This window comes from Salmo salar, chromosome 28, assembly GCF_965601325.2.
Source record: "Salmo salar chromosome 28, fSalSal1, whole genome shotgun sequence".
Classification (NCBI taxonomy): domain Eukaryota; kingdom Metazoa; phylum Chordata; class Actinopteri; order Salmoniformes; family Salmonidae; genus Salmo; species Salmo salar.
Window position 1 is genome coordinate 11,299,984 of NC_138318.1, and position 27,814 is coordinate 11,327,797.

The following is a 27,814-nucleotide window of genomic DNA, read 5'->3' on the forward strand; positions in this document are numbered from 1 at the left end:
TCATAATGGCCAAGTCTACTGTAAAACAATTTCCTATTCATAGGGGAGAAGAATTATGAAATATCTGTCATGAAAGTAAAAAAAAAAAAAAAAACTTGAATGAATGGTAGAACATAGTTTTTCAGTATTTAGAGTTTAGTGACTATTTGTCCGTTCTATGTTACTTCGATGGAATATTGCATCGCTATCTGTAGAATGCTCTGATGTTACTGCCTTCTGCTGGAGCGGCACTACCCGTGCTGTGATGGCGAGGAAACCCCGTTGACAAGGCACTGCTTTTTCATGACGGTGAGTTTCCCTTTGAGTGTATTATAATTTTGTGATAAAATTTCTAGGAAAAAACACACACAACCTCCTTCCTCCCTTCCTTCGGGGAGGGAAGAGAGTGAGAGTGGAGAGAAATCTATCTGAGACAGAACAGGGACAGTGAGAAAAATATGAGTGGGAGAGGGAGAAGAAGGAGGAGGAGGAGGAGAAGGAGGGGGGAGCAAATTAAAAGTTGCCAAATGGAGATATTGGGTTTCAAGAGGAGTGAGACAGGAGTAAGGGTTTGCCTTCTTTCAGTCGTCTTTATGTTATGCTAATCGAAAAAAACACCTAGGTGTCGACACTGTTTAGCCGTGTCAACGAATTCTATCCGACGATTCTAAATAGGCGACAACGGCTAACCTTGAACAGGCCGATGTTTACAAGTAGAAATCCGCGGTCAAATAGCTAGCCCAGCGAGCTGTTGCCGAAGACTCCGCGCGGTCGTAAATTCCACGATTGAAATATGTCTGTTCAGCCAATCGAGAGAAATCTGACGTTTTGCATTGCATGCTGGCAGATGAACTAAATAGAAGACAAATGGTAACCTCTGAAGTCTACCACAGCAGAGAAAGAGAGCACGTCAGCGACCAGCTAGAGGCTGGGAGGACAGGCTTTTTGTGCTCGAATGCGATTATCATTGTCTGTCGATTCAGTCTATTTTTGGACATAAATCGCAAGCTGTACATCAGCTGGTGGTCTAAACGATGTTTCCAAAGCTTAAACCCGTGGCACGACTGTCGTTGCTAGCTGTTTGTCTGATGGCACACTGATGCTACAATTTGGGAGGGTGTTATTACGATTTCAAAATTCAATTGGAGCTAAATGTGTCTACTATTCTTTGGATAAACTGGTTTATAAATTACTCCGACCCCGGCTAGCCATATCGTCTTGTACGCCTACTCCGACCACTAATTTGGTGACTAAGCTAGGTGTAGGGGAGAGGAAACATATTTTCTGAATATTTTCAATAGCTTGGGCAACTGGCAAGCTAACAACGTTTTAGCTAGCTGCTGCTTGTTTTTCGCATTCTCAAAATTCTGTGAAATTTGGAAAATTGAACTAGCTAAATATTCCAGGCTTTGAGAGTGTATTTTGCCAGTTATTTGACACGTGTAGACATATCCCCCCATTTAGTGGTGCTAGCTAATCCTGCCCCTATGACAAAATAACCCCAATGTTGAAAAGGGACCTCATTAGAGGTTAGCTAGCCGATTAGCCAACGTTAACCTGGAGATGGTGTCGTAGTTGTCAGGAAATATCTTAAAACGGACACACTTAAAGAGATCCTTCAAAGAGCACGTGTATCGGTTTAACTTGTGAAATAAAATATAGTTTTACTGTTGTATTCCTTTTTTGTTGGTGGGAAGCTGAATATAAAGTGGCAGTCTTATCTGCGTATGCTAGCAGCTAGCTAGATATCTGGGCTGCTAGCAAAAAAACAGGCTAGCAGCCTACATTTTGAAAATACAGCTAGTTGTTAATTAAACAATTCCAAAACGACCAGTTTTATTAAGTATCTATCGTGCAATTCCCTACATTGAGCTACTCAATTATAGCTGAGACATTTTATGACGCAATGCTTTTTTTTAGCCTTATTAGGCTTGGTTCTTTCTCAACCAAAGATGGTGGCCGAGTCGCCATTTTGTTTTAACGACTGGTTAAATGTGTTCAAGAGCACAATGTTACATCACTGACTTGACACAATGTATCACATTTGTAATTCGACATGACGTCGAATGAAAGATGCAAAGAAGTAAAAAATTAAAATGTTGCTACAGTTGGACACATCACAGGCCCCCTACAGTGGCATGCCATTTTTCAAACCGCCACCTTGTGTTAACCCAGGCATTGCAGCTCTGAATTAACAAAATACACAGCTTCACCTTGAGAATATTCTAAGGCTACATTTACTGATTTGCTCCTCATTGCTATTCACCACATTAGCTGTTTTATGTCCCCTTTCACCACGATACAAGGCCAGCATCATTGGAGTTAGTTCTGTGGAATGTTGTTGGCTGTAAAACAAAGCAAATGCTTGTAAACCTTCAACTCCCAAACAACATTTTAAAGGGAACAGGGTGGAGTTATTTACACTTTGATGACCATCTTCATTTAATGGGAGGTGACAGGAGAGTAGACCAATGTGCAGGAGAAGAGAGAAGGGTAGGGCGCGGGAGCTTCGCTCTCATTCAATAGGAATATGTAGGTGGAGGGATGGGGGCAATACTGTACTTTTAATACTGTTGTTCTTAACTTCTCTCTTTCTGTGCCTCCCCCATCTCTCTTTTTCTCCCCTCTTGTCTCTCACTCTGCCCACTACTCCATCACAGGAAATAAAAGGTGGTGGTTAATGAATGATTCCATGCTCGCTGTCAGAAAGCTGTGAGTGTTTTATTGCATCGCCTACTGTTACCACACCAGAGATAAGCATGCAGATACAGTCTGACACACATACACACACACACAGGAGGCTGCTGAAGAGAGGACGGCTCATAATAATTGCTGGAATGGAATTATATTAAAAAACCATGTTTTTGATACCATTCCATTTTACTCCATTCCAATCATTACTATGAGCCCGTCCTCCCCAGGTGCCACCGCCGCCTGTGACACACCCACCCACCCAGCACGTCCTCTGTGTTGTCTCACTGCCTATGTCTGCATTACTTTCCGTAACTCTTTTGTGCTCACAAGCATTCATAAGAATTGTTGCAGCAATGTAGTATAGTCAAGAGGGTTTCGAATAAGAACTCTTATATTGCATTTATGAGCTTTTTCGCATAGTTACAGAGTGTATACAGTTAAAATAGGATATCTCCCCCTTCCTCTTATCCTTTCCTCCATTACACCTCTTTCTACTCACTTCACCCCCCCTGTCACTTCATCCCTCTCTCTGCTCTCTCCTCTCCCAGGTGTCATGGATGATGAGGACGATCGCCGTCTTCTGGATATTATAGGGTAAATCTATATAACACATAAATCACAAACACTATCTATAACACATCTACAAACATCTAACACTAAGGCATTAGTAATGGCAAGTTGGAACAGATAAATCTGGTTCCCAGGGGTTACGAATGCTAAATAAATTGCATAAAACAAAAAAAATGTGGATGGTCTCTGACTCAAGCTCTCTCCCCCCTTCTGTCCTCCAGGGATGTGCAGGCGTTGAATGACTACCTCCACGGCTCCACCAACAAGTCTGTTAGTGTCTCCCCCTCTGGACTACTAGTTCATCCATGCCCATTTCAAGTCATAGAATATTAGCACGCTGCTTTTTATATAGGTGAAGTGACGTGTATTTTCTCCCTCAGATTGAGGAGGATGACGTAACGAACGCAGCTTACGGCTCTGCCGGAACCTTCTTTACCAGTAACACTGTGAGTAGAAATACATTTGCACTTACCTGCTGGTAATGGGTTTCTAAACTGATGGAGCCTGCATAGTTATAAAGTGTTCTCTTTCTCTCAGGCTGGCTCTAACTCCGGCCTCAAAGATGAAGAGTTTGAGGATTCAGCGGGGGTGGGCCTCCAGCTTTCCAGTAGCCTATCGTTCATTGAGGATGAGCTGGGGGGAGAAGCTTCTCCAGGAGGAATGGATCTTGGCGGAGGAGAGGACCAGCCCTTTGACATCCTGCAGAAGTCTCTCATGGAGGCAGACATCACTGAACAGACTCTGGAACAGGAGGCCATGCTAGACTCCCAACCACCTCCCCCTCCTCTCCCCTCGGCCCCCTCCCCATTCCCCCCCCAGCTGGTCTCGGGGGGGTACGGCAGCGGGGTCACCACATCGACAGCAGCGTTTCCCAGTGGTCAGTTCCTCCAGGGCGTGTCCCAGCTGCCTAACGGCCAGGCAGGGGGGCACATCCAGGTGTTGGGGTCCTTTGGCGGGGGAGGGGTCCAACAGATCCTCCTCCGGCAGGGTGGTGGGGTAGGGGGGGCGGTGGGGGGAGTAGCAGCAGGGGGGCAGGTGTTTGCTACCCCCTCCCCAGTGGGCCAGGTGAACCAGGTGGGCTTGCCCTTTAAGAACATCCCCCTGCAGAATATCATCATCCAGAGAGGACCTGGGGGCGCCCAGGCCCTGGTCAGACCTATCCAGCCCAAACCCCTTCAAGCTGGGGCTCAGACAGTCTATAGCCTGGGACTCCAGACCACAACCACCACCATGGTTAACACCGCGGCCCAGGGACACTACACAGCTAACGGCTCCATCCTGGTCCACTCTCCCTTGGGGCAGCAGAACCAGGGACAGCAAGGCCAGGCCAACCTGCCCCCAGGGCAGTACCTGGTCCACCACAATGGCCCCTCAGACCCATCCCAATCAACCCTGCTAGCCAATCAGAACACAGTACAGCTCGTCGCCGGGCAGAACTTCACGGCGACGGCGGGAAGTCAGCTAATCCAGGTGGGAGGCAGCCAGGTGGGAGTAGGAGGAGCCATGACCCAAACATGGCAGAGCTTTCCTGGTACTAACCCTGCCCCCGTCCAGGCGGCATCAAACCAGGGGCGTCTGACGCTGGTTGGAACGGCGACTGGGGTACGAGGGCAGGTGTCGGGCAGCCCAGTGCAGCGCCTCGTACTGTCTCAGACTCAGAACAGCAGCTCCCTCTCCCCCCTGTCTCTCTCTGGTACTGGTCCTGCCACACAGGAACAGGACTACACACAGGTATTAACTACAACTCTCTTTCTCACTTAATTATTACCCTCTTTGTATGCGTTTCTATAATATGTTTTTGTATTGTTTTGTTCTCCAATTCCTCAGGAAAAGCAGGCTCAGACACAGCTCGTCAACCTCCTTGGAAACAAAGGTTTGTGTTTGTGATTTTGTGTGTTGTTGTTATAGATGTATATAAACCCCTCTCCTGACTTCTGTTTCTCATTTGTCTCCTAGCTGTGAAAACAATGACCTACATCAGCCAAGACGCCCCGCTAAACACACAGGTATTCTACATGTTATACACTGTGTGTGTGTGGTCATGAAATGCTGTCAGCTGGTGATTGTCATGCAACTAACTGCCGGTCTCACAATAATTGATTGACCGTTAAGTAGCATAAACATGTTTAACATATCCAGCTTCCGTGCTTTGCTTACAAGCCACTAATGCGGACCTTTGGAACATCTGAATTTTAAAAAGTCTAATAAATACATTTAATATAACCTACACCATCACAATAAATCCATTATTTATTTTAGGCAGGTCTAAATAAACATAATGATATGAAGAAAATGTAGCCTATTACAGAAGAACAGAATAGCATATTCTGAGTCGTCCTTATGTTATGCCGTATGGCTGTGGGCTACGCTAGATCATTTAGCAGGCAAGATTTGCTTATAATTTCTGTGGCAGTATTTTATAGTAAGAACAATACAATTGAACATAGCTGAATAAAATAGAAAGGATATTTTTCTCAGGGAGTGCGCACATGCAGCTATTCTGTGTTGAGCGGTTAACAAAGAAACAGGTCCTCCTATATGCTTATTTTAGAGTTATTTATGCAACTTTACTTGTGATACAAACGTTGGGCTATAAGTTTCGATTTCTAATACAGTCTAAGGCTGCATGATGTTACTCTAATGATTTGAAAAAAGTCACATGAAAGGCAAGCGCAGGCTTTCTTGCGCAGGCTGCACACACTTCATCAGTCTCTCATTCACAATTTGACAAGCACTGATAATATTCTCACCCATAAGATTATTCTTAATACATTTTTTTTTAGAATGGCCAGGAAAAAACTAAAACATGTCATCCGTAGCCTGCACTCGAATAGTGAATGGAGGTTACTTGCAGTTACGTTTTTAACATGCCAGGTAGGCTACACTGTTTGTAAAGTGTATTAATGTGCTTAATTTTTAAGAATTTAGCAATAAATATAGCAGCACGAGAAAGCTGGCATCCTCTTTTAAGTAGTGTCCAGTCAAAACTCTGTTTTCACACGTGATTGAACAATGACTGGGCTTATAAGAACACATGTTTCACTAGGCTCTGTAGGCTATGGGCTCTCCAACTGTGTTTCAGGGGTCTTGGGACTATAGGCTACGTTTGAGGTTATTTGGCCACTTTAGTTGTGAAACCAACCTTATAAAAACATATAAGCCTATGGGCTAAGATACGTGATGCATGAGATGATTTGAAAAAGTCGTGCTGTTTCTGGCCTTAGACTGCACACGCTTGGCATCATTCACAAGTGATAATATTCTCATCCATCAGACTATTTTCAATTTAATCTTGTCTTGACATATGTTATTTAGTATATGTGTGAAATTAGATTTAGAATGGGCCATTTTCATTCACGGAACAGGGGCAGGGTCAAAAAATCCATGTCATCTGTATTTAAATGTAACCTTTATTTAACTAGGCAAGCCAGTTAAGAATAAATTCTTATATACAATGACGGCCTACCGGGGATCAGTGGGTTAACTGCCTTGTCCAGTGGCAGAATGACAGATTTTTACCTTGTCAGCTCGGGGATTCGATCCAGCAACCTTTCGGTTACTTGCCTTACGCTCTAACCACTAGGCTACCCGTATGCACTTGAATAGCCCGTGGTTCATTTTCATGCTAGTCAGGTAGGCTGCTCCGATTTATAAAGCGAAGCAATGTGCTTGATATTAGGAAAGTTGAGAAATAAATATAGTAGGCCTAGCCTATAGAAAGCGGATGGGATCCTCTTCTTTTTAATAGTGGCCTATAGAAATGTTACGCAACATGGGTTTACAGCCCAGTGTGTGGTGGTGGTGGTGGTGATGATGATGATGATATTGAAATGTGTCTCTTGTAGGTCAGCGCTCAGAAGAGGCCGGCCTCTCAGCAGCTCACCAGAGGAGGAATGTAAGTAGTGTGTGTGTGTGTATGTATGTGTATAGATGCCGTATGTGTGTGTGTGTATGCAGTGCTCTTGTGAAAGTCTACACACCCTTTGCACAGTTTTCAAATTTTGCTGCCTTACAGGTCCAATGCATCCGTTTTTATCTCAATATCAAATCATTTCTGGGTAACAATTAAGTACCTTACTGTGATTGTTTTCAATTAAAATGGTCAAAAAGAAACAAAATAGCAAGAATGGCTTTCTAAGAGGTGTTGAGTGTTCCTGTATTGTCCAGTCTCCATCCTGACTTAAATCTTCTTAAAATAATCTGAGGCAAGGTTTGAATATTGAATATTGCTGTCCATCAATGATTCCCTAACAAATTTACTGAGCCTGAGCAATTTTGACAAAAACAATGGATCTATGTTGCCGTAAGAGTTGAGCAAGGTTGGTAGAATCTTATTCAAAATGATTCACAGCTGTAATGGCTGTAAAGATGCTTCCACTAAGCATTAACTCTGGGGTGTGACGACATATGCAATCAATACATCCTCATTTTGCGTTTCATAGTCATTTGTAGAATTTTCTATAATTGTTCTTTCACTTTGGATTGGTTTTCATTTAATCCTTTTTAGATAGAATTTTAAGGCAGTAAAATGTGAAGACTGCAAGGGGTCTGTAGACTTTCACTAGCGACTGGATATTCGTGTGTCAGTGGCGTACCACAGTTTTTCTGGGCACCCCCTTGGGGGGCTGCGGGAGTGTGTGTGGGATAAGTGTACTATGTGTGTCTCTCCAGGATGCTACAGCAGTTGAGGATGGATCATTCGGGGGTTCTGTCACCTGACATCGCCCGCTTCACCTCATTGGATGACGCACTTAACAGACTCCTCCCCTACCACGTGTTCCATGGAGCTCCGCCCAACAGGGAAGAGTTTTCCCAAGGTCAGCTGTTTGTTCACCCGCCCGGAGGTGCATATGCGACAGCCCAAAGTCAGACACTAACACGGAACCCAAACCGGCTGTGCGCGTGCGCCATCATGCATACATTTATTTTGTCCCCTTCACACCAAACGCGATCACGACACGCAGGTTAAAATATCAAAACAAACTCTGAACCAATTACATTAATTTGGGGACAGGTCGAAAAGCATTAAACATTTATGGCAATTTAGCTAGCTAGCTTGCATTTGGCTTGCTGTTGCTAGCTAATTTGTCCTGGGATATGAACATTGAGTTGTTATTTTACCTGAAATGCACAAGGTCCTCTACTCCGACAATTAATACACATAAAATGGTCAACCGAATCGTTTCTAGTCATCTCTCCTCCTTCCAGGCTTTTCTTCTTTGAACTTATATGGTGATTGGCATCTAAACTTTCATAGTATTACCACGACGACCTACAACACAGTTCGTCTTTCAATCACCCACGTGGGTATAACCAATGAGGAGATGGCACGTGGGTATCTGCTTCTATAAACCAATGAGGAGATGGGAGAGGCAGGACTTTCACTGCGATCTGCGTCACAAATAGAACTGACATCTATTTTAGCCCTTGGCAACGCAGACCGCGAGCAGTGTGGGTGCAATAATTGAATAATATAGATTTCTAAATTTATTTTGCAACGCTTGCGCACGTGTCGTGAGCGGTGTTGTCAGGGTATAATGTGGTTTTCCAACAGCAAGGCTCAAATCAACATGGCAGTGTTGCCATTTTTTATGAAAAGTTTTTGTTATAATGTTGAAATAATCATCTAACCCCCATATCACACACTCACAAACTGAAATCATAATATAATATTGTGTTTCCACTTTGTATAATCGATTAGTGAGAGAGAGCCTCAAATATCACATTTATTTGAATATATCCGCTGTACACATAAATTCCGGCAAATTGGTTCCTGTTTCAGTCATGTATTTGGTCACGTTTGCGTGGGTAAAACATAAACACCCTAATGATTGGTTGACAATAGAGCCTCCCACAATGCAGGCGATGGCTGCATGGCACAGTTGGGGAAAAGCAACTGAAGAAACGGCATTAACTTTGATCACATGATTTTTGTAAAGTTAATGGAGTTGACATGTAGGTGTGACAGGTGTTACGCTGCTTGCTTAGTGAGTACTACTTCCTCCTGATTCGGCTCACACTGAGGCTTGAACCCTGGACCTGTGACTTGCTAGCACACGTGACCGCTCTCCTGAAGTGTCTTACCAGTCGGCCCCACTCAAATAGCTAGCTATTCGCTGGCGTAAGTAGGGAAACTTCAGGCTGAGGAGTACATTTTATACATCCCATGTGCTACGTAGGCGCCAATCGGACAATTCTTATCCCCAGAATGCAACACTTTGAATGGCGGTGACCAACGATGCTCATCGACTTGACAAAAGGGTTCTGCTCGAGCGCGCCCATTGAGATGGGCATGATGCAATGCTTTGCTCTCACACAGTCATACAGAGTATCTGCGCTTATGCACGGGTGCGCTTCACGCTGCTACAATGTGGTAGTTACAGGACCAAAACAGCTGAGGGTTTAGCCTTGCGCTTCAACGCTCCAGGTTGTTGCGGAAATTGACCCACTACTACTGTTTAGTTCGTGCAGCTACGTCATCTCGCGTCATCTCCCTAAATATACCTTTAAACTTGACCTGACCTTATGTATTACTGCCCCACAGTGGCAAGAAGTGACCTCCCAAAAAACACAAAAACTATACAACACATACAGTTGAAGTTGGAAGTTTACATACACTTAGGTTGGAGTCATTAAAACTCGTTTTTCAACCACTCCACAAATTTCTTGCTAACAAACTATAGTTTTGGCAAGTCGGTTAGGACATCTACTTCGTGCATGACACAAGTAATTTTTCCAACAAATGTTTACAGACAGATTATTTCACTTATCATTTAAGGTATCAATTCCAGTGGGTCAGAAGTTTACATACACTAAATTGGCTGTGCCTTTAAACAGCTTGGAAAATTCCAGAAGATTATGTCATGGCTTTAGAAGCTTCTGATAGGCTAATTGACATCATTTGTGTCAATTGGAGGTGTACCTGTGGATGTATTTCAAGGCCTACCTTCAAACTCAGTGCCTCTTTGCTTGACATCATGGGAAAATCAAAAGAAATCAGCCAAGACCTCAGAAAAGAAATTGTAGACCTCCACAAGTCTGGTTCATCCTTGGGAGCAATTTCCAAACGCCTGAAGCTACCACGTTCATCTGTACAAACAATAGTACGCAAGTATAAACACCAAGGGACCACGCAGCCGTCATACCGCTCAGGAAGGAGACGCGTTCTGTCTCCTAGGGATGAATGTACTTTGGTGAGAAAATTGCAAATCAATCCCAGAACAACAGCAAAGGACCTTGTGAAGATGCTGGAGGAAACAGGTACAAAAGTATCTATATCCACAGTAAAATGAGTCCTTTATCGACATAACCTGAAAGGCCGCTCAGCAAGGAAGAAGCCACTCCTCCAAAACCGCCATAAAAAAGCCAGACTACGGTTTGCAACTGCACATGGGAACAAAGATCGTACTTTTTGGAGAAATGTCCTCTGGTCTGATGAAACAAAAATAGAACTGTTTGGCTATAACGACCATCGTTATGTTTGGAGGAAAAAGGGGGAGGCTTGAAAGCCGAAGAACACCATCCCAACCATGAAGCACGAGGGTGGCAGCATCATGTTGTGGGGGTGCTTTGCTGCATGAAGGACTGGTGCACTTCACAAAATAGATGGCATCATAAGGAAAGAAAATTATGTGGATATATTGAAGCAACATCTCAAGACATCAGTCAGGAAGTTAAAGCTTGGTCGCAAATGGGTCTTCCAAATGGACAATGACCCCAAGCATTCTTCCAAAGTTGTGGCAAAATGGCTTAAGGACAAAAAGTCAAGGTATTGGAATGGCCATCACAAATCCCTGACCTCAATCCTAATGAACATTTGTGGGCAGAACTGAAAAAGTCGGTGCGAGCAAGAAGGCCTACAAACCTGACTCAGTTACTCCAGCTCTGTCATGAGGAATGGGCCAAAATACACCCAACTTATTGTGGGAAGCTTGTGGAAGGCCACCCAAAACGCTTGACTCAAGTTAAACAATTTAAAGGCAATGCTACCAAATACTAATTGAGTGTATGTAAACTTCTGACCCACTGGGAGTGTGATGAAAGAAATAAAAGCTGAAATAAATCATTCTCTCTACTAATAATCTGACATTTCACATTCTTAAAATAAAGTGGTGATCCTAACAGACCTAAGACAGGGAACTTTTACTAGGATTAAATGTCAGGAATTGTGAAACTGAGTTTAAATGTATTTGGCTATGTAAACTTACGACTTCAACCGTGCGTGGCTCCTAGCCTCCCCTGCATACAGTAGATAGGCTACTTAATTTACTAACACTAAAACACAAACTGAAACTAAATAAAATGGAACTGTTTTTATAGAACTTAAGCTAAAGAAAAACTGGTAAAGTGGATCTGAAAAGTAACTGAAACTAAACCGAATTTCAAATAAAAAATGGCAAACTAAAAGAAATAAAAACCAATTTTAAAAACGCAAAACTATAATAACCTTGATTCATAATGTGATGTTTGGATTTGATAATCATAATTTAGGCCAAAAATATAACTCAATCACTGTTTGCAAAAATGCATGAGCGTGTAGTGATGTAGAGTAGGCCTAGCCTATAAATAAAATGTTATTTGTCACATGCTTCAGAAACAACAGGTGTAGACTAACAGTGAAATGCTAACTTATGGGCCCTTTTCCAACAATGCAGAGTTAAAGATTTAAAAAAATCCAATAATGACCAAAAAGTAACATGTCATTAAAAATACAGGGAGTACCAGTACTAGAGGTCGACCAATTAATTAGGGCCGATTTCAAGTTTTCATAACAATCGGTAATTGTATTTTTGGACACTGATTTGCCGTTTAAATATATTTTTTTACACCTTTATTTAACTAGGCAAGTCAGTTAAGAACACATTCTTATTTTCAATGACGGCCTAGGAACGGTGGGTTAACTGCCTTGTTCAGGGGCAGAACGACTGATTTTTACCTTGTCAGCTCGGGGATTCAATCTTGCAACCTTACGGTTAACTAGTCCAACACTCTAACCACCTGCTTTACATTGCACTCCACGAGGAGCCTGCCTGTTACGCAAATGCAGTAAGAAGCCAAGGTAAGTTGCTAGCTAGCATTAAACTTATCTTATAAAAAAACAATCAATCAATCATAATCACTAGTTAACTACACATGGTTGATGATATTACTAGTTTATCTAGCCTGTCCTGCGTTGCATATAATCGATGCGGTGCGCATTCACGAAAAAGGACTGTCATTGAACCAACTTGTACCTAACAATATATATTAATGTCTTTCTTAAAATCAATACACAAGTATATATTTTTAAACCTGCATATTTTGTTAATATTGCCTACTAACATGAATTTATTTTAACTAGGGAAAATGTGTCACCTCTTGCAACAGAGTCAGGGTATATGCAGCAGTTTGGGCCACCTGGCTCGTTGCGAACTGTGTGAAGACTATTTCTTCCTAACAAAGACAGGCAACTTCGCCAAACGGGGGATGATTTAACAAAAGCACATTTGCGAAAAAAGACTGTACCTAACCATAAACATCAATGCCTTTCTTAAAATCAATACACAGAAGTATATATTTTTAAACCTGCATATTTAGCTAAAAGAAATCCAGGTTAGCAGGCAATATTAACCAGGTGAAATTGTGTCACTTCTCTTTCGTTCATTGCACGCAGAGTCAGGGTATATGCAGCAGTTTGGGCTGCCTGGCTGTTGCGAACTAATTTGCCAGAATTTTACGTAATTATGACATAACATTGAAGGTTGTGCAATGTAACAGGAATATTTAGACTTAGGGATGCCACCCCTTAGATAAAATACAGAACGGTTCCGTATTTCACTGAAAGAAAAAAACATTTTGTTTTCGAGATGATAGTTTCCAGATTCGACCATATTAATGACCAAGGCTCGTATTTCTGTGTGTTTATTATACACTGCTCAAAAAAATAAAGGGAACACTTAAACAACACAATGTAACTCCAAGTTAATCACACTTCTGTGAAATCAAACTGTCCACTTAGGAAGCAACACTGATTGACAATAAATTTCACGTTGTTGTGCAAATGGAATAGACAACAGGTGGAAATGATAGGAAATTAGCAAGACACCCCCAATAAAGGAGTGGTTCTGCAGGTGGGGACCACATACCACTTCTCAGTTCCTATGCTTCCTGGCTGATGTTTTGGTCACTTTTGAATGCTGGCGGTGCTTTCACTCTAGTGGTAACATGAGACGGAGTCTACAACCCACACAAGTGGCTCAGGTAGTGCAGCTCATCCAGGATGGCACATCAATGCGATCTGTGGCAAGAAGGTTTGCTGTGTCTGTCAGCGTATTGTCCAGAGCATGGAGGCGCTACCAGGAGACAGGCCAGTACATCAGGAGACGTGGAGGAGGCCGTAGGAGGGCAACAACCCAGCAGCAGGACCGCTACCTCCGCCTTTGTGCAAGGTGGAGCAGGAGAAGCACACCAGAGCCCTGCAAAATGACCTCCAGCAGGACACAAATGTGCATGTGTCTGCTCAAACGGTCAGAAACAGACTCCATGAGGGTGGTATGAGGGCCCGACGTCCACAGGTGGGGGTTGTGCTTACAGCCCAACACCGTGCAGGACGTTTGGCATTTGCCAGAGAACACCAAGATTGGCAAATTCGCTACTGGCGCCCTGTGCTCTTCACAGATGAAAGCAGGTTCACACTGAGCATGTGACAGACGTGACAGAGTCTGGAGACGCCGTGGAGAACGTTCTGCTGCCTGCAACATCCTCCAGCATGACCGGTTTGGTGGTGGGTCAGTCATGGTGTGGGGTGGCATTTCTTTGGGGGGCCGCACAGCCTTCCATGTGCTCGCCAGAGGTAGCCTGACTGCCATTAGGTACCGAGATGAGATCCTCAGACCCCTTGTGAGACCATATGCTGGTGCGATTGGCCCTGGGTTCCTCCTAATGCAAGACAATGCTAGACCTCATGTGGCTGGAGTGTGTCAGCAGTTCCTGCAAGAGGAAGGCATTGATGCTATGGACTGGCCCGCCCGTTCCCCAGACCTGAATCCAATTGAGCACATCTGGGACATCATGTCTCACTCCATCCACCAATGCCACGTTGCACCACAGACTGTCCAGGAGTTGGCGGATGCTTTAGTCCAGGTCTGGGAGGAGATCCCTCAGGAGACCATCCGCCACCTCATCAGGAGCATGCCCAGGCGTTGTAGGGAGGTCATACAGGCACGTGGAGGCCACACACACTACTGAGCCTCATTTTGACTTGTTTTAAGGACATTACATCAAAGTTGGATCAGCCTGTAGTGTGGTTTTCCACTTTAATTTTGAGTGTGACTCCAAGTCCAGACCTCCATGGGTTGATAAATTGGATTTCCATTGATTATTTTTGTGTGATTTTGTTGTCAACACATTCAACTATGTAAAAAAAAAGTCTTTAATAAGATTATTTCTTTCATTCAGATCTAGGATGTGTTGTTTAAGTGTTCCCTTTATTTTTTTGAGCAGTATATTATAATTAAGTCTATGATTTGATAGAGCAGTCTGACTGAGCGGTGGTAGGCACCAGCAGGCTCGTAAGCATTCATTCAAACAGCACTTTTGTGCATTTTGCCAGCAGCTCTTCGCAATGCTTCAAGCATTGTGCTGTTTATGACAAGCCTATCAACTCCCAAGATTAGGCTGGTGTAACCGATGTGAAATGGCTAGCTAGTTAGCGGGGTGCGCGCTAATAGCGTTTCAAACGTCACTCGCTCTGAGACTTGGAGTAGTTGTTCCCCTTGCCCTGCATGGGTAACGCTTCTTCGAGGGTGGCTGTTGTCGATGTGTTCCTGGTTCAAGCCCAGGTAGGAGCGAGGAGAGGGACGGAAGCTATACTGTTACACTGGCAATACTAAAGTGCCTATAAGAACATCCAATAGACAAAGGTATATGATATACAAATCGTATAGAGAGAAATAGTCCTATAATTCCTATAATAACTACAACCTAAAACTTCTTACCTGGGAATATTGAAGACTCATGTTAAAAGGAACCACCAGCTTTCATATGTTCTCATGTTCTGAGCAAGGAACTTAAACGCTAGCTTTCTTACATGCCACATATTGCACTTTTACTTTCTTCTCCAACACTTTGTTTTTGCATTATTTAAACCAAATTGAACATGTTTCATTATTTATTTGAGGCTAAATTGATTTTATTGATGTATTATATTAAGTTAAAATAAGTGTTCATTCAGTATTGTTGTAATTGTCATTATTACAAAAAAAATTAAAAATCGGCCGATTAATTGGTATCGGCTTTTTTTGGTCCTCCAATAATCGGTATCGGCATTTAAAAATCATAGTCGGTCGACCTCTAACCAGTACTGAGTCGATGTGCAGGAGTACGAGGTAATTGAGGTAGCTATGTACATATAGGTAGTGGTAAAATGACTAGGCAAGTAGTAGACAGTAGTAGCAGCATATGTGGTGAGTGTGTGGCGTCAGTATGCATGTGTGCGTGTGTTATGTGTGTGTGGGCGTATGTATGTGTTGGGGTGTCAGTGTAATGTTTATCAATCTAATGATCTAATACACTCGTTGATATTGAACAATAGAATATTTGTTTCTATGTTAAAAATTCAAATTTTGGGTCCATTTGTTGAAATTGAGTAAAAGAAAAATGGTTGAAATTGTTTACATTTCTTATTTTTCTACCTTGTAAAATGTTCTAATTGACCTTTTTTTGACCTGAAAGTTGAAATATTGGTGTGGCTGGAAAATTGGGGTTCATCACTGTGGTTCAAGTGGATGCTACCATTTCAGTGCGGGGGAGATTAGCCTTGTCTACACTGTAAAGTGGTAAATTAATGTGGTCCTTGGAGTCTCTCACACACACAGTGATTATTTATTTATATATAGCCTATGATCATTGATCATCGTTAATCTAATAAGCCTATTTAGATCAATTATTATTTCAATATATTCAAACAGCGCTTAAAATTAGCTCTTTTGCCTCTCCTCCCACAGACACGTTTGCGTGAAATCCCTGCTTCACTCCTCCCACATCTGTTGGATATAATGCAGATATGCTATAGTCTAATTAACTTTCACTTTCCCACTGTAATATACTATTAGCCTACAGGTTAGGATAATGCGGTGCAAAATAGCAGTGTTGTAGTGAATTTGGAGGGCAGCTCAACATGGGACACATACACACGATCCCAATATACAGTAATTTATTTCATTGGGTGTGCTCGTGTAGCCTACTAGCCTCCAGTCGTTAGAAGGATAGTTGCCATAAAGGGGTAATACTACTGTTAAAGCTGTAATATGTAACTTTTTGGGCAACCTGACCAAATTGACATAGAAATGTGAGTTATAGATCTGTCATTTTCATTGAAAGCAAGTTTAAGAAGCAGTAGATTGGTTCTATGTGCGCTATTTCTATGCTTCCAGTTAAGTTTTGCTTTTGTGCATTTGACTTTCGGTTTTGTAGACCAGCTTAAAAAATCTGAAAATACAATATTTTGGGTTATTTGGACATTTCACAGTGGTTTAGATCGTACAATGATTATTTACACTATACATTGCTTAGTTTGCCTAAATTCAGTTTGTGACAAAACATCTTCGCAGTCAGTTTTTTGGTTGTCCGAGAATGCCAAGGGTGTGCAAAGCTGTCATCAAGGTAAAGTGTGGCTATTTGAAGAATCTCAAATATAAAATATATTTTGATTTGTTTAACACTTTTTTTTGGTTATTACATGATTCCATATGTGGTATTTCATAGTTTTGATGTCTTCATTATTATTCTACAATGCAGGAAATAGTAAAAATAAAGAAAAACCCTTGAATGAGTAGGTGTTCTTAAACTTTTGACCGGTAGTATATATATTTGTATTGACTGTAAAAACAAGCAAATTAGCTTCAAGTGATTTTAATTTCAGAAATCTGTTTCAAAGTATTCCCACACATAGTAGAGAGAGAGAAACTCAGTGGACAGTTTTTTTTAAATACACAACCCTGTTCACGAAAATGGATAGCTCCTACAGAGTGAGTCACGTAGGTGTGGCTTGCTATATAGAGCATTCAGTTGCTATTCGATTGAACGTTAGAATGGGCAAAACGAGTGACCTAAGCGTGGTATGATCATTGGTGCCAGGCACGCCGGTTCCAGTATTTCAGAAACTGCCGGCCTCCTGGGCTTTTCACATACGATAGTGTCTAGGGTCTACCGAGAATGGAGCAACAAAAAACATTCAGTCAGCGGCAGTCCTGTGGGCAAAAACAGCTCGTTGATGAGAGGTCGAAGGAGAATGGCAAGAATTGTGCAAGCTAACAGGCGGGCCACAAACGGCGCAGCACAACTGTGGTGTTCAGAACAGCGTCTCAGAACACACAACTCGTCGGTCCTTGTCACGGATGGGCTGTTATAGCAGACGACCACACCGAGTTCCACTCCTATTAACTAAAAACAAGAAGAAGCACGTGATCACCAAAACTGGATAATTGAGGAGTGGAAAAATATCTACTGGTCCGACAAATCCCAGTTCCTGTTGCGTAATGCGGTTGGCAGAGTCAGTATTTGGCGTAAGCAGCATTAGTCCATGGCCCCATCCTGCTGGGTGTCAATGGTACAGGCTGGTGGCGGTGGTGTAATGGTATGGGGAATGTTTTCTTGGCGCATGTTAGGTCCCTTGATACTCGTTGAGCAATGTTTCCATTCCCCGAAGAATTTGGGCCGTTCTGGAAACAAAGGTGGTTCCGACCCGGTACTAGATGGGTTTACCTAATAAACTGGCCACTGAGTGTATGTGATCTTATTCAAATATGTAAGCAAGGTTTTAAATGATTATGTTTTAGTCAAATATTATATCTGTTTGGGCTTCTTGCGGTCAATTTGCACTCTACAAGAAAAAATTATCCCACGGCTGAATCTAGTTGATAATCCCTGAGAAAGGCTATATTGTTCATTAAATTAAGTTGCGAATTTTGATAACTAAAAGACAGATTAGAGTCTTTTCATTGTCTTCTCTTTACAGCAGCGTTTCCGAAACTTGGTCCTGGGAACCCCAAGGGGTGCATGTTTAGTTTTTTGCCCTAGCACTACACAGCTGATTCAAATAATCAAAGCTTGATGATTAGTGGATAATTTGAATCAGCTGTGTAGTGTTAGGGGGGGGGGGTGTACCCATTGGGGTCCCGAGGACCGAGTTTGGGAAACACTGCTTTACAGCAATAGTTTGGAAATAAAATAGCTATGTTTTCCCGTAATTGTATTTTGAAATATTGCAATAGGCCTGGCTGGGCCTCTCTACTTTTCACAGACAGTCGCAACTCAATAATCATTTATTTGGTATTTGCCGTGTGCGCTGCCCAAATTGTGGGCCCTTCCGCTGATGGCAATGTGATTTTAAAACAATCCACAGCTTATTTTTTTTTCAAAGAAGCTAATAATCCTCTGTGGCCAAATCATGCATTCTGGTGTCGTAGCCTATTTTTATGTTTTAATTTATTTATGTAATAGACTCATTAGGCTTTATAATTTTGGCAATTGAATTCAATATACTTTAGGGGAAGCTTAGCCATATGCCTTTGTTGCCCGAGAATACTAAATAAACCCTTGCTCACCAGAATAGTGTCTTTAATGATAGAATGAATGCTTCAATCTAGTTCACATTGTTAAAGTTTTTCATCTCTCATTCTCTCAAGCAACTAAGATGTTTAAGGACCGGGGACAAAATTCTATGTTAAAAAAAAAAAAACTAAATTAACAAATGACATCAGTTTAACCGGTTTTAAGGAAATTAAAAGCTGTGAAAACAACCAAACATGTTTCTGATAAGATTTCAGTTCATCTTGTATGCATATTTTATGTGGTAGAAATACTATCGGCTTTTATGATGCTGATAAAGATGGTACCTTTACAGACGGTCCCTATCGCGCATTCACATTCTCTCAAGAGGCTGAATGAAATAAATCATATTTCTCCACTCCTGTTCCTGAGTCAAAATGTAGATTTTGTAAATTAATTGGTATAGTGTCTCACAATCATTACACATAATGTAGCTGCCACTGCAATCATCCTCTTTTACCACTTCACCAAATCTTCCCCGTACATTAGGCTACCTACTGTTCTGACCCTCCTATTTATTTTCAGCTCTCCGTTCCGCAGCTTTTCTCTTATTGAATTCAACTCAGACTTTTTGCCTCAGTGGATCGACGTTAACTTTTTCTGCCCAAGTTCCCAATACATTTGGCAATTGGTGTGTATTTGGTAAACTTACAGTGAGTCCCTAAGGCTACTCACTAACGCCAGATAAAAATAATGAAATAAAAACCTCAATGTAGCCTATAGATATGAACTGCACAAGAATGATACATTTATGACATTTTAATGTATTATTTTCTCTTTATTCAACCCGCCTGCCCGCCACCCACCTGCCCTTCATCCACGCCATTTTTCATGACCCTAAACCCGCCCGCCCTGCGGACATAACCGCTGGGACTGCAGGTTATGTGTCAACCCATGCACCACTAGTGTGTGTGTGTCTGTGTAACCACTGTGTTCTGTCTCTTAACAGTGGATGATGAGTTTGAGTCAATGGCGACTCAGGTATTGAAGAGGACCCAGGTCATGATCAACAAATACAGACGACTGCTGATGGTGGAGGCTGAGGTGAGTACGCACACACACAATTATTTTGAATCTTTGAAAAGTGTTGTGCTAACAGGAAGTCCCTTCCTCTCCCTGCAGCGCTCTAGTCCCTCCTCAGAGATGGTGATGATTGACAGGACCTTCAACCAAGAGGAGCGCCAGAACCTGACACAAGACAAACGTATGATACTGGTGGACCCAGGTGAGGAGGCGGGATCTGGCAGGGGTGTCGACCATTGAAAAAGTGTGGACCATTATTTTTTCTCATCATCATCTCTCTCTCTCCCTCCATAGATGGCTTCTTGGAAGATTTCTGTTGTGCGGTGAAGCCGTCTCCCCTCTCTCTCCCCTGCCTCCCCTTGGACCCTCTCTCCTCCCCCTCGTCCAGCCACAGCGGTAGACAGACAGGGAGGGGGGCGACCACAGACCCCCCTTACAGGACAGACCCCCAGTCGGGCTATGGAGACCCGGGGGGAGGTGGGGGAGGAGGGAGAGGAGTAATAGACTCTTTTAAGAGTATCATGGACCTGAGGAGGACTCAACATAGCAACTATGGAAACAAAGCTGCCTCTAGCAACAACAGCAACTATCACCACGGCAATGTGGTTACTACTGCCACAGCGGCGATGTCAACAGAGCCGGTACAGACTCAGTACCTGTCTCACCTGTCCTCCTCTCACCCCCAGGCCCCCCTGCCCCTCCCTCCCCACCCTGCCCGACACAGACTCGGTTCTAGAGGCAGCTGTGAACAGCATTCTAGAATGTTAGACAGACAGATTTGACAGATGGACGTGCCACCATTCTATCTCCATCTCTCTCATCCTCCCATCCTTTGCCCCGCCGGGTCATTCTTGGGGCTACACGTTTGTTATTGTTTATTTTCTTATTTTGCTCTCCCATTGTCAGTCCTTTTCAACCAGCTCTGAGTTAGTCATAGAAATATAATCTAGATTATTTTTCTATGGTTACAGTACTATGGTTAATGTAGGACAGCCAGGGGTCATGACCTCTGTTACATCATGTCCTGTTGGGTGTGAGCCGGAAGAAGATATCAACCCCCTGAACCCCAACTTTAGCCACGTGCAATTATGCTGAAAGTTTAGGGAGGAGGCAGATGATGATGATGATGATGATGATGATTCTGTGCCTGAGAAATTCTATGTTGTCCTTCAAATGTTTACATGAAGAAGCCTTGTAAGAAATGTCCTTTAATTTTTGCACCTGACATTACACACCTTCACACACTGAGTATACCAAACATTAGGAACACCCTCCTTTTTCTCATGATAACAGCCTCAATTCGTCGGGGAATGACTCTATAAGGTGTTGAAAGCGTTCCACAGGGATGCTGGCCCATGTTGACTCTAATGCTTCCTTTTCCCACAGTTGTGTCAAGTTGACTGGATGTCCTTTGGGTGGTGGAACATTGTTGATACACACGGGAAACTGTTGAGCGTGAAAAATCCAGTAGCATTGCAGTTGTTGGACAGAAATCGGTGTGCCTGGCACCTACTACCATACCTCATTCAAAGGCACTTACATTTTTGGTCTTGCCCATTTTACTTCTGAATGGCAAACATACACAATTCATGTCTCAATTGTCTCAAGGCTTAAAAATACTTCTCCTCCCCTTCATCTACACTGATTTGAAGTGGATTTAACAAGTAACATAATTAAGGGATCATAGCTTTCACCTGGTCAGTCTTATGTAATGGAAAGAGCAGGTGTTCTTAATGTTTTGTATACTCAGTGTATAATACCATAGTCATTTGATGGATTTGACAACTAGAAGAAATATATTGTTATTTTTCTGTTCTATACTTCAGTTTTCATAGTCAAGCCAGAGAGACTCACTCACACTCTGAGTGTCTAACTACTAAAGCAGCTTTTGGTTTTCTGTCAGTTTTTGAAATGTATCTTATTTGACATTTTTCTTATGTACCTTAAAGGTATGTGATGCCCCTCTGCGCGCACACACACACACACACACACACACACACACGTTTTGTTCTTCTATCCTCGTGGGGACCTAAAATTAATTTCCATTCAAAATCCTATTTTACCTAACCTTAACCCCTAAACACTTGTTGTGTTCGGTTCAGCACTTATGACAAATAAAGTTTGATTTCAACTAATAACCCCTAAACCTAATTCTAACCATAATTGTAACCATAACCCTAAACCTAACCCCTAAGCTTAAAATAGCCTTTGTCCTCATGTACCCACTAGGGAGAATTTTTCCTTTTTTTTTACCATCCTTGTGGGGACTTTTGGGGATTTTAGGTCCCCACAAGGATAGAAAAACCAACCCACACATCAAGCACACACATTTTGTTCTATCTTCATGGGGACCTAAAATTAATTTCCATTCCAAATCTTATTTTTCCTGACCTTAACCTGTAACCCAAACCCTAAAACTAACCCCGTACCCTAACCCTAATTGTAAGCATAACCCTAAACCTAACCTCTAAGCTTAAAATAGCATTTGTTCTCATGGGGATGTGGGAAATGTCCCCACGAGGGAGAATTTTCCTTGTTTTACTATCCTTGTCCCCACAAGTATAGAAGAACCAAGCCACACACACACACACACACACACACACAAGTGTATTGGTGTTGGGGGGAGCTAACTCCTCAGATTGAGGGAGAAATGTTACGACATGTTCATCTTTTTTTATTTAGATTAGATTTAGTTAATTTTTAGAAATGAAACATCACTATTATTTGTGTTGTTAGTGATGTGTGTCCCAGCGACGTCAACACGCAACCATGGCAATGTCTTACTGTCATGTGATACAATGACCCTGGAAGGTCATGGATTGTATATGTATGTCCACTCTCTGTCTACGTGTGCCGGTGTGTTCGTATGTTTGTTGTGTGTGTGCGTGTGTTCACTCACCCCGGATGAATGTTACTCGTTCCCTAGCACACTTAGTCTCCCCTCCTCCACTCTATCCTTCTCTCCCTCCCCACAGCTAAGAGATGAGAGACAAGTGTATGTAAACTATGCTTTTAAACTGACTGAAGGAACAGACTGAAGGCCTTAGAAAGAAGGAGAACACGTCTCTGCTTGTTTGTCAGTTTGTCTTGTGTCTGAGTGAGTAAGGGATTGAATGGTCGTGTTCTCCTGCTCAAACGTTGCATACAACAACCAATGGTTGTGTGCCACGTCATTGACTGTGCCGTGACGTCGGGCACCAGATTGCTAGAACATATGTGGCACGCCTATCCAGGCATTGTAAGGTTTTCATGTGCCAGCAGTGTCTGAGCAGAGGAACACAAACCACTGGGTGTGGCCTTCTCAGCCCTGGTCCTGAGGACCCCTGTGTCTGCTGGTCGACACTCAAATGACACACTATTCCCCATATATTTTTACCCAGAGCCTATGTGACTCAAAAGTAGTGGACTATATGGGAAACGGGAAGTAATTTCACACAGGAGTGTCTTGAGGGGTTGAGATACTAGGCTATGCCCTTTCCGCCAAGGAGAGCAATACATTTCTACTTTCTTGACCCGTTTTCACTGTTGACTTTCTTTTGGTCTGTCTCACTATCTACATGATTTGTATAGGGGTTTTTTGGTATAAAAAATGAAAACGTGAAACACAAAATATTTATAATTTTTTGTAAGGAACACCCCAGAGGAAAAACACGAGAAAAATGAAGTTCTTTTTTATTCTGTTGGCTTTGAAGTGTTACAAGAGAAATTGTTACAAAATACTGTCAGTTGTTCATTTCTAGTTTGTGTGTTTACTACAACAGCAAAAATAGGTCAATAATAAATTCATTTTGAATACAATCATAAACTGGCTCGGCCTGATTAATTTAATACATTCTCCAACAAATGTATTATTGGTGGTAGTTTAGACATTGTTTGTTCTGGGGTCCGGTTTGAAACTCATACTGCTGGTCATTATTTCACATTCAATTCATTCAAAGCACCACAGACTTACAACGTAGCATGTTGCTGGTATAGCAACATCATGAGCCATATACAAAAACAGTCCAAGAGTGACAGACAGCAGGTGGACAGGCTTGGGAGCCCTTCACAGGTTCTGGTTTCACTTCGTTGCTGTTCACACAACAAATAATCTTAACTAGTCCTAGAAATACAAGTGCTGTTAAAGTATCCGTCCCTTTCAACACAACAGAAAAGAAAAGGAAAAAAAAATGCCACACATAAATTCTTCAGATATATACTGATACACAACATGACCAAAAGAATGTGGAAACCTGCTAGTCGAATATCTCATTCCAAAATCAGGGGCGTTATTATGAAGTTGGTCCCCCCCTTTGCTGTTATAACAGCCTCCACTCTTCTGGGAAGGCTTTCCACTCGATGTTGGAACATTGCTGCGGGGACTAGCTTCCATTCAGCCACAACAGCATTAGTGAGGTTGGGCACTGATGTTGAGCGATTAGGCCTGGCTCGCAGTCGTCATTCCAATTCATCCCAAAGGTGTTCGATGGGGTTGAGGTCAGGGCTCTGTGCAGGCCAGTCAAGTTCTTCCACACCGATCTCGAGAAACCCTTTCTGTATGGACCTCGCTTTGTACACGGGCATTGTCATGCTGAACCAGGAAAGGGCCCAAACTGTTGCCACAAAGTTGTAAGCACAGAATTATCTAGAATGTCATTGTATGATGTAGCGTTAAGATTTTCCTTCACTGGAACTAAGGGGCCATGCCGAACCATGAAAACAGCCCCAGACCATTATTCCCCCTCCACCAAACTTTACAGTTGGCACTATGGTAGCACATTGAGGTAGTCTCCTCATACAAGTACTTGGGAGTATGGCTAGACGGTACACTGTCCTCTCAGTACATATCAAAGCTGCAGGCTAAGGTTAAGTCTAGGCCTGGTTTCCTCTATCGTAATCGCTCCTCTTTCACCCTAGCTGCCAAACTAACCCTGATTCAGATGACCATCCTACCCATGCTAGATTACGGAGATGTAATTTATAGATCGGCAGGTAAGGGTGCTCCACCAATGCTCCTTATAGGACACATCACTGCACTCTATACTCCTCTGTAAACTGGTCATCTCTGTATACCTGTTGGAAGACCCACTGGTTGATGCTTATTATAAAACCCTCTTAGGCCTCACTCCCCCTTATCTGAGATATCTACTGCAGCCCTCATCCTCCACATACAACACCCGTTCTGCCACTCACATTCTGTTATAGGTCCCCAAAGCACACACATCCCTGGGTCGCTTGTCTTTTCAGTTTGCTGCAGCTAACGACTGGAACGAGCTGCAACAAACACTCAAACTGGACAGTTTTATCTCAATCTTTTCATTCAAAGACTCAATTACGGACACTCTTACTGACAGTTGTGGCTGCTTTGCATCATGTATTGTTGTCTCTACTTTATTGTCCTTTGTGCTGTTGTCTGTGCCCAATAATGTTTGTACCATGTTTTGTGCTGCTGCCATATTGTGTTGCTAACATGCTGTGTTGTCATGTGTTGCTGCCTTGCTATGTTGTTGTCTTAGGTCCCTCTTTATGTAGTGTTGTGTTGTCTCTCTTGTCGTGATGTGTGTTTTGTCCTATCTTTTTTTATTTTTTATTCCAGCCCCTGACCCGGCAGACGTTTTTTACGCGCTACGCACTTCAGCACTCGGCGGTCCCGTTCTGTGAGCTTGTGTTTCCTACCACTTCGCGGCAGAGCCGTTGTTGCCCCTAGACGTTTCCACTTCACTATAACAGCACTTACAGGGCAGAAATTTGACAAACTGACAAACTGGGAGCATCCTATGATGGTGCCACGTTGACAGTCACTGAGCTCTTCAGTAAGGCCATTCTACTACCAATGTTTATCTATGGAGATTGCATGGCTGTGTGCTCAATTTTATACACCTGTCAGCAACGGGTGTGGCTGAAATAGCCGAATCCATAAATTTGAAGGGGTGTCCACATACTTTTGTATATATAGTGTATATATAAGGTCTAGACTAGAAGACATGAAACTTAAAACTGAAATGAGACTTTTTCGCTCAGCACCTTAGTGTTGCCTCTGTTCACATTCACAGATGATTCTATGTAGAGAACTCGCCATAGCTTTAGCTCTTCTAGCCTTTATTTGGTACTTCCTCCAGCGATCCCTCTATCGAGGGAAAACGCAGTCATTAAAGAAAGATTTTCTTTAAAGAGTTTGAATTGACAAACACATGCACACACTTAATGATTTGTGGGTAGCTGCAGGTGTAGCTGAGGATGCAGTATCCTGCGAGCAGCATGGCCACTCCTCACGTCTATATACAGTACCTCCCGTAGTACCACTGCTATCCTAGAGAGAGATAGAAAATGAGAGTTGGAAGTGAGAGATATCTTGGGATAATCGAAAAGACACTGTGTGAGTGAGTGTGTGTGTGTGTGTGTGCGGGGTGTCCTACCTCTGTGCAGGGCCAGTATTCCCTGTATGAGGTTGACGGGAGCTCGGTTAGCAATCAAGCCAGGCAGTTCCTTCAGCCTCACCTCCCCTAGAGACAGTGCATCTGCAACTCCTCATCTCTTCTACAGGGAGTAGGGGTGTCAAAGGTTAACGGTGTTAGCCAGTCTAAATAAAGTAGGACTAGACAAACACTACTGACCCATTATCCTCTGCACAGTGCCGTACTTCCTGGTGTTGAGTGGCGCTCTCTCCCTCGTCACGCTCTGATTGGCTGTTGCTGTCTTCGCAACGATGAGAGGGAGAGAGAAGGTGAAAGAAAGAAAAGAGGAGGGGCAGAAAGAGTGGGAGGGTGAGAGGGAGGAGGAGGGGAGAATGGGAAACAGGGAGTGAACCAAGTAGATGCATAAAGCATCAGCCCTTCCAGTATTGGGCCAGTAAGAGAGCAGGGTGATGATGTTATCTTGAGTCCTATCCTCTGATAGGGCAGGAGCATCTCAAGCGTTGCGTCCATACCTATTACACCCCACTGGGGGGGTGTAAGGGGTATTGAGTGAGGAGAGAGGGGTAGGATCAGAGTACAGGGATGGAGAGACAGAGGGAGGGAGAGAAATTAAAAGGCTGGGGTGGGGTGACCCCCTATTCAGGCCAAGGTGGGGTAATCCTGAAGAGATGAGGGAAGGGGCAGAGGGAACAGAGGTGATGGCTGAAAGGGAGGGGGTAAGGCTGGGTTGTATGTTGCTGTTGAGATCTCTTATCTTCTCGGTTAGTGTTGGCTTTTGCTTGTGACTAGTCCAGTTAGTGAAGTCTGAGGGTGGGCGACTGGACTGAGTTAGCTTCGGGCGCTAACATGCCAACAGTTTCACGGTTACCACTGAGGGCAGGGTTTGTGGTTGAGGTTTGGACAAGGTCAACCGTGAAAAGTCATCTGGTCTTGTTGTATAGATGGTCTTTGTTATGATCAGTGTTCGTGGTCTGAACATGATCCAGCACTGTTGAAACGTGGTTGACCGTGAGTGGTCCCTGTCGCTTGTCTTGCTGCGTAGACTGTCTTTATTGAGGTCAGAAGTTATGGTTGGGTTATGGTCCAATACGGTTGTCTTGCTGTACTGACGGTCAGGTTAGAGGTCAGCTGTGCTGGTGGTCTGGGCTGACCACTCCTCTCTACTGCTCCCAAACTCCACCTACTGCCAGAAGCGTCTTGCTTCACACTTTGCCCCTGGTAAAAGATCCTTGGATAGTGTGGTAGCAGCTCTGGCTGTCTGAGCGGATAGCTCAATTAGCTCTTTCAGTGAAACCTTCTTCTTAGAAGCAGCTTTGGCTTCAGTGCTGGCTGTGACTGTTGCAGTGGCTGGGGCTGCTTTGAGCTTGGCTGAAGTGGATTTGGGTTTAGTCTTGGTTGTGACTGTGACTGTAGCAGGGTCTGGGGCTGGGTCTGCGTTGAGCTTGGTTGTGGTTGTTGTAGCTTTGAGATTCGTGGGGGTCTGGGCTGGATATTTAACCAAACTCTCCTTGGAGACTATCAAAGTCTCAAGGAGCTTCTGTTTTTTCATACTCTTAGTTGATGTT

At 43.2% G+C, this 27,814-nt stretch overlaps 1 protein-coding gene and 1 long non-coding RNA gene across 3 annotated transcripts; one reads left to right on the plus strand and one right to left on the minus strand.

The window, feature by feature from the left end:
* Positions 1 to 23,659, plus strand: bicral (BICRA like chromatin remodeling complex associated protein). Of its 2 annotated transcripts, none has more exons than XM_014179431.3 (13): positions 1 to 288; positions 2,640 to 2,691; positions 3,222 to 3,267; positions 3,465 to 3,513; positions 3,624 to 3,689; positions 3,781 to 4,974; positions 5,071 to 5,116; positions 5,200 to 5,249; positions 7,089 to 7,138; positions 7,915 to 8,060; positions 19,781 to 19,875; positions 19,954 to 20,056; positions 20,149 to 23,659. In XM_014179431.3, exons 2-13 carry the CDS (start codon positions 2,664 to 2,666, stop codon positions 20,634 to 20,636), a joined length of 2,361 nt encoding a protein of 786 aa, XP_014034906.2. In that variant the 5' UTR covers positions 1 to 288; positions 2,640 to 2,663; the 3' UTR covers positions 20,637 to 23,659. The 2 variants fall into 2 exon arrangements, with proteins under 2 accessions (XP_014034906.2, XP_014034907.2); XM_014179432.3 differs by lacking the exon at positions 1 to 288 and adding an exon at positions 353 to 542.
* Positions 23,510 to 26,539, minus strand: LOC106589444 (uncharacterized). The gene is made up of 3 exons (XR_001324846.3): positions 26,448 to 26,539; positions 26,250 to 26,370; positions 23,510 to 26,143 (listed from the first exon to the last, which is right to left on the minus strand). It is a non-coding gene; the product is annotated as an uncharacterized LOC106589444 (long non-coding RNA).
* Between the last annotated feature and the right edge of the window lie 1,275 nt (positions 26,540 to 27,814).

Excerpts from the sequence above, each read along its gene's own strand:
- bicral (XM_014179431.3), top strand. The coding sequence starts at position 2,664 with ATGATTCCATGCTCGCTGTCAGAAAGCT. Across the intron at positions 3,690-3,780 it reads CCTTCTTTACCAGTAACACT|GCTGGCTCTAACTCCGGCCT; the intron begins GTGAGTAGAAAT and ends TCTTTCTCTCAG. Across the intron at positions 5,250-7,088 it reads ACGCCCCGCTAAACACACAG|GTCAGCGCTCAGAAGAGGCC; the intron begins GTATTCTACATG and ends TGTCTCTTGTAG.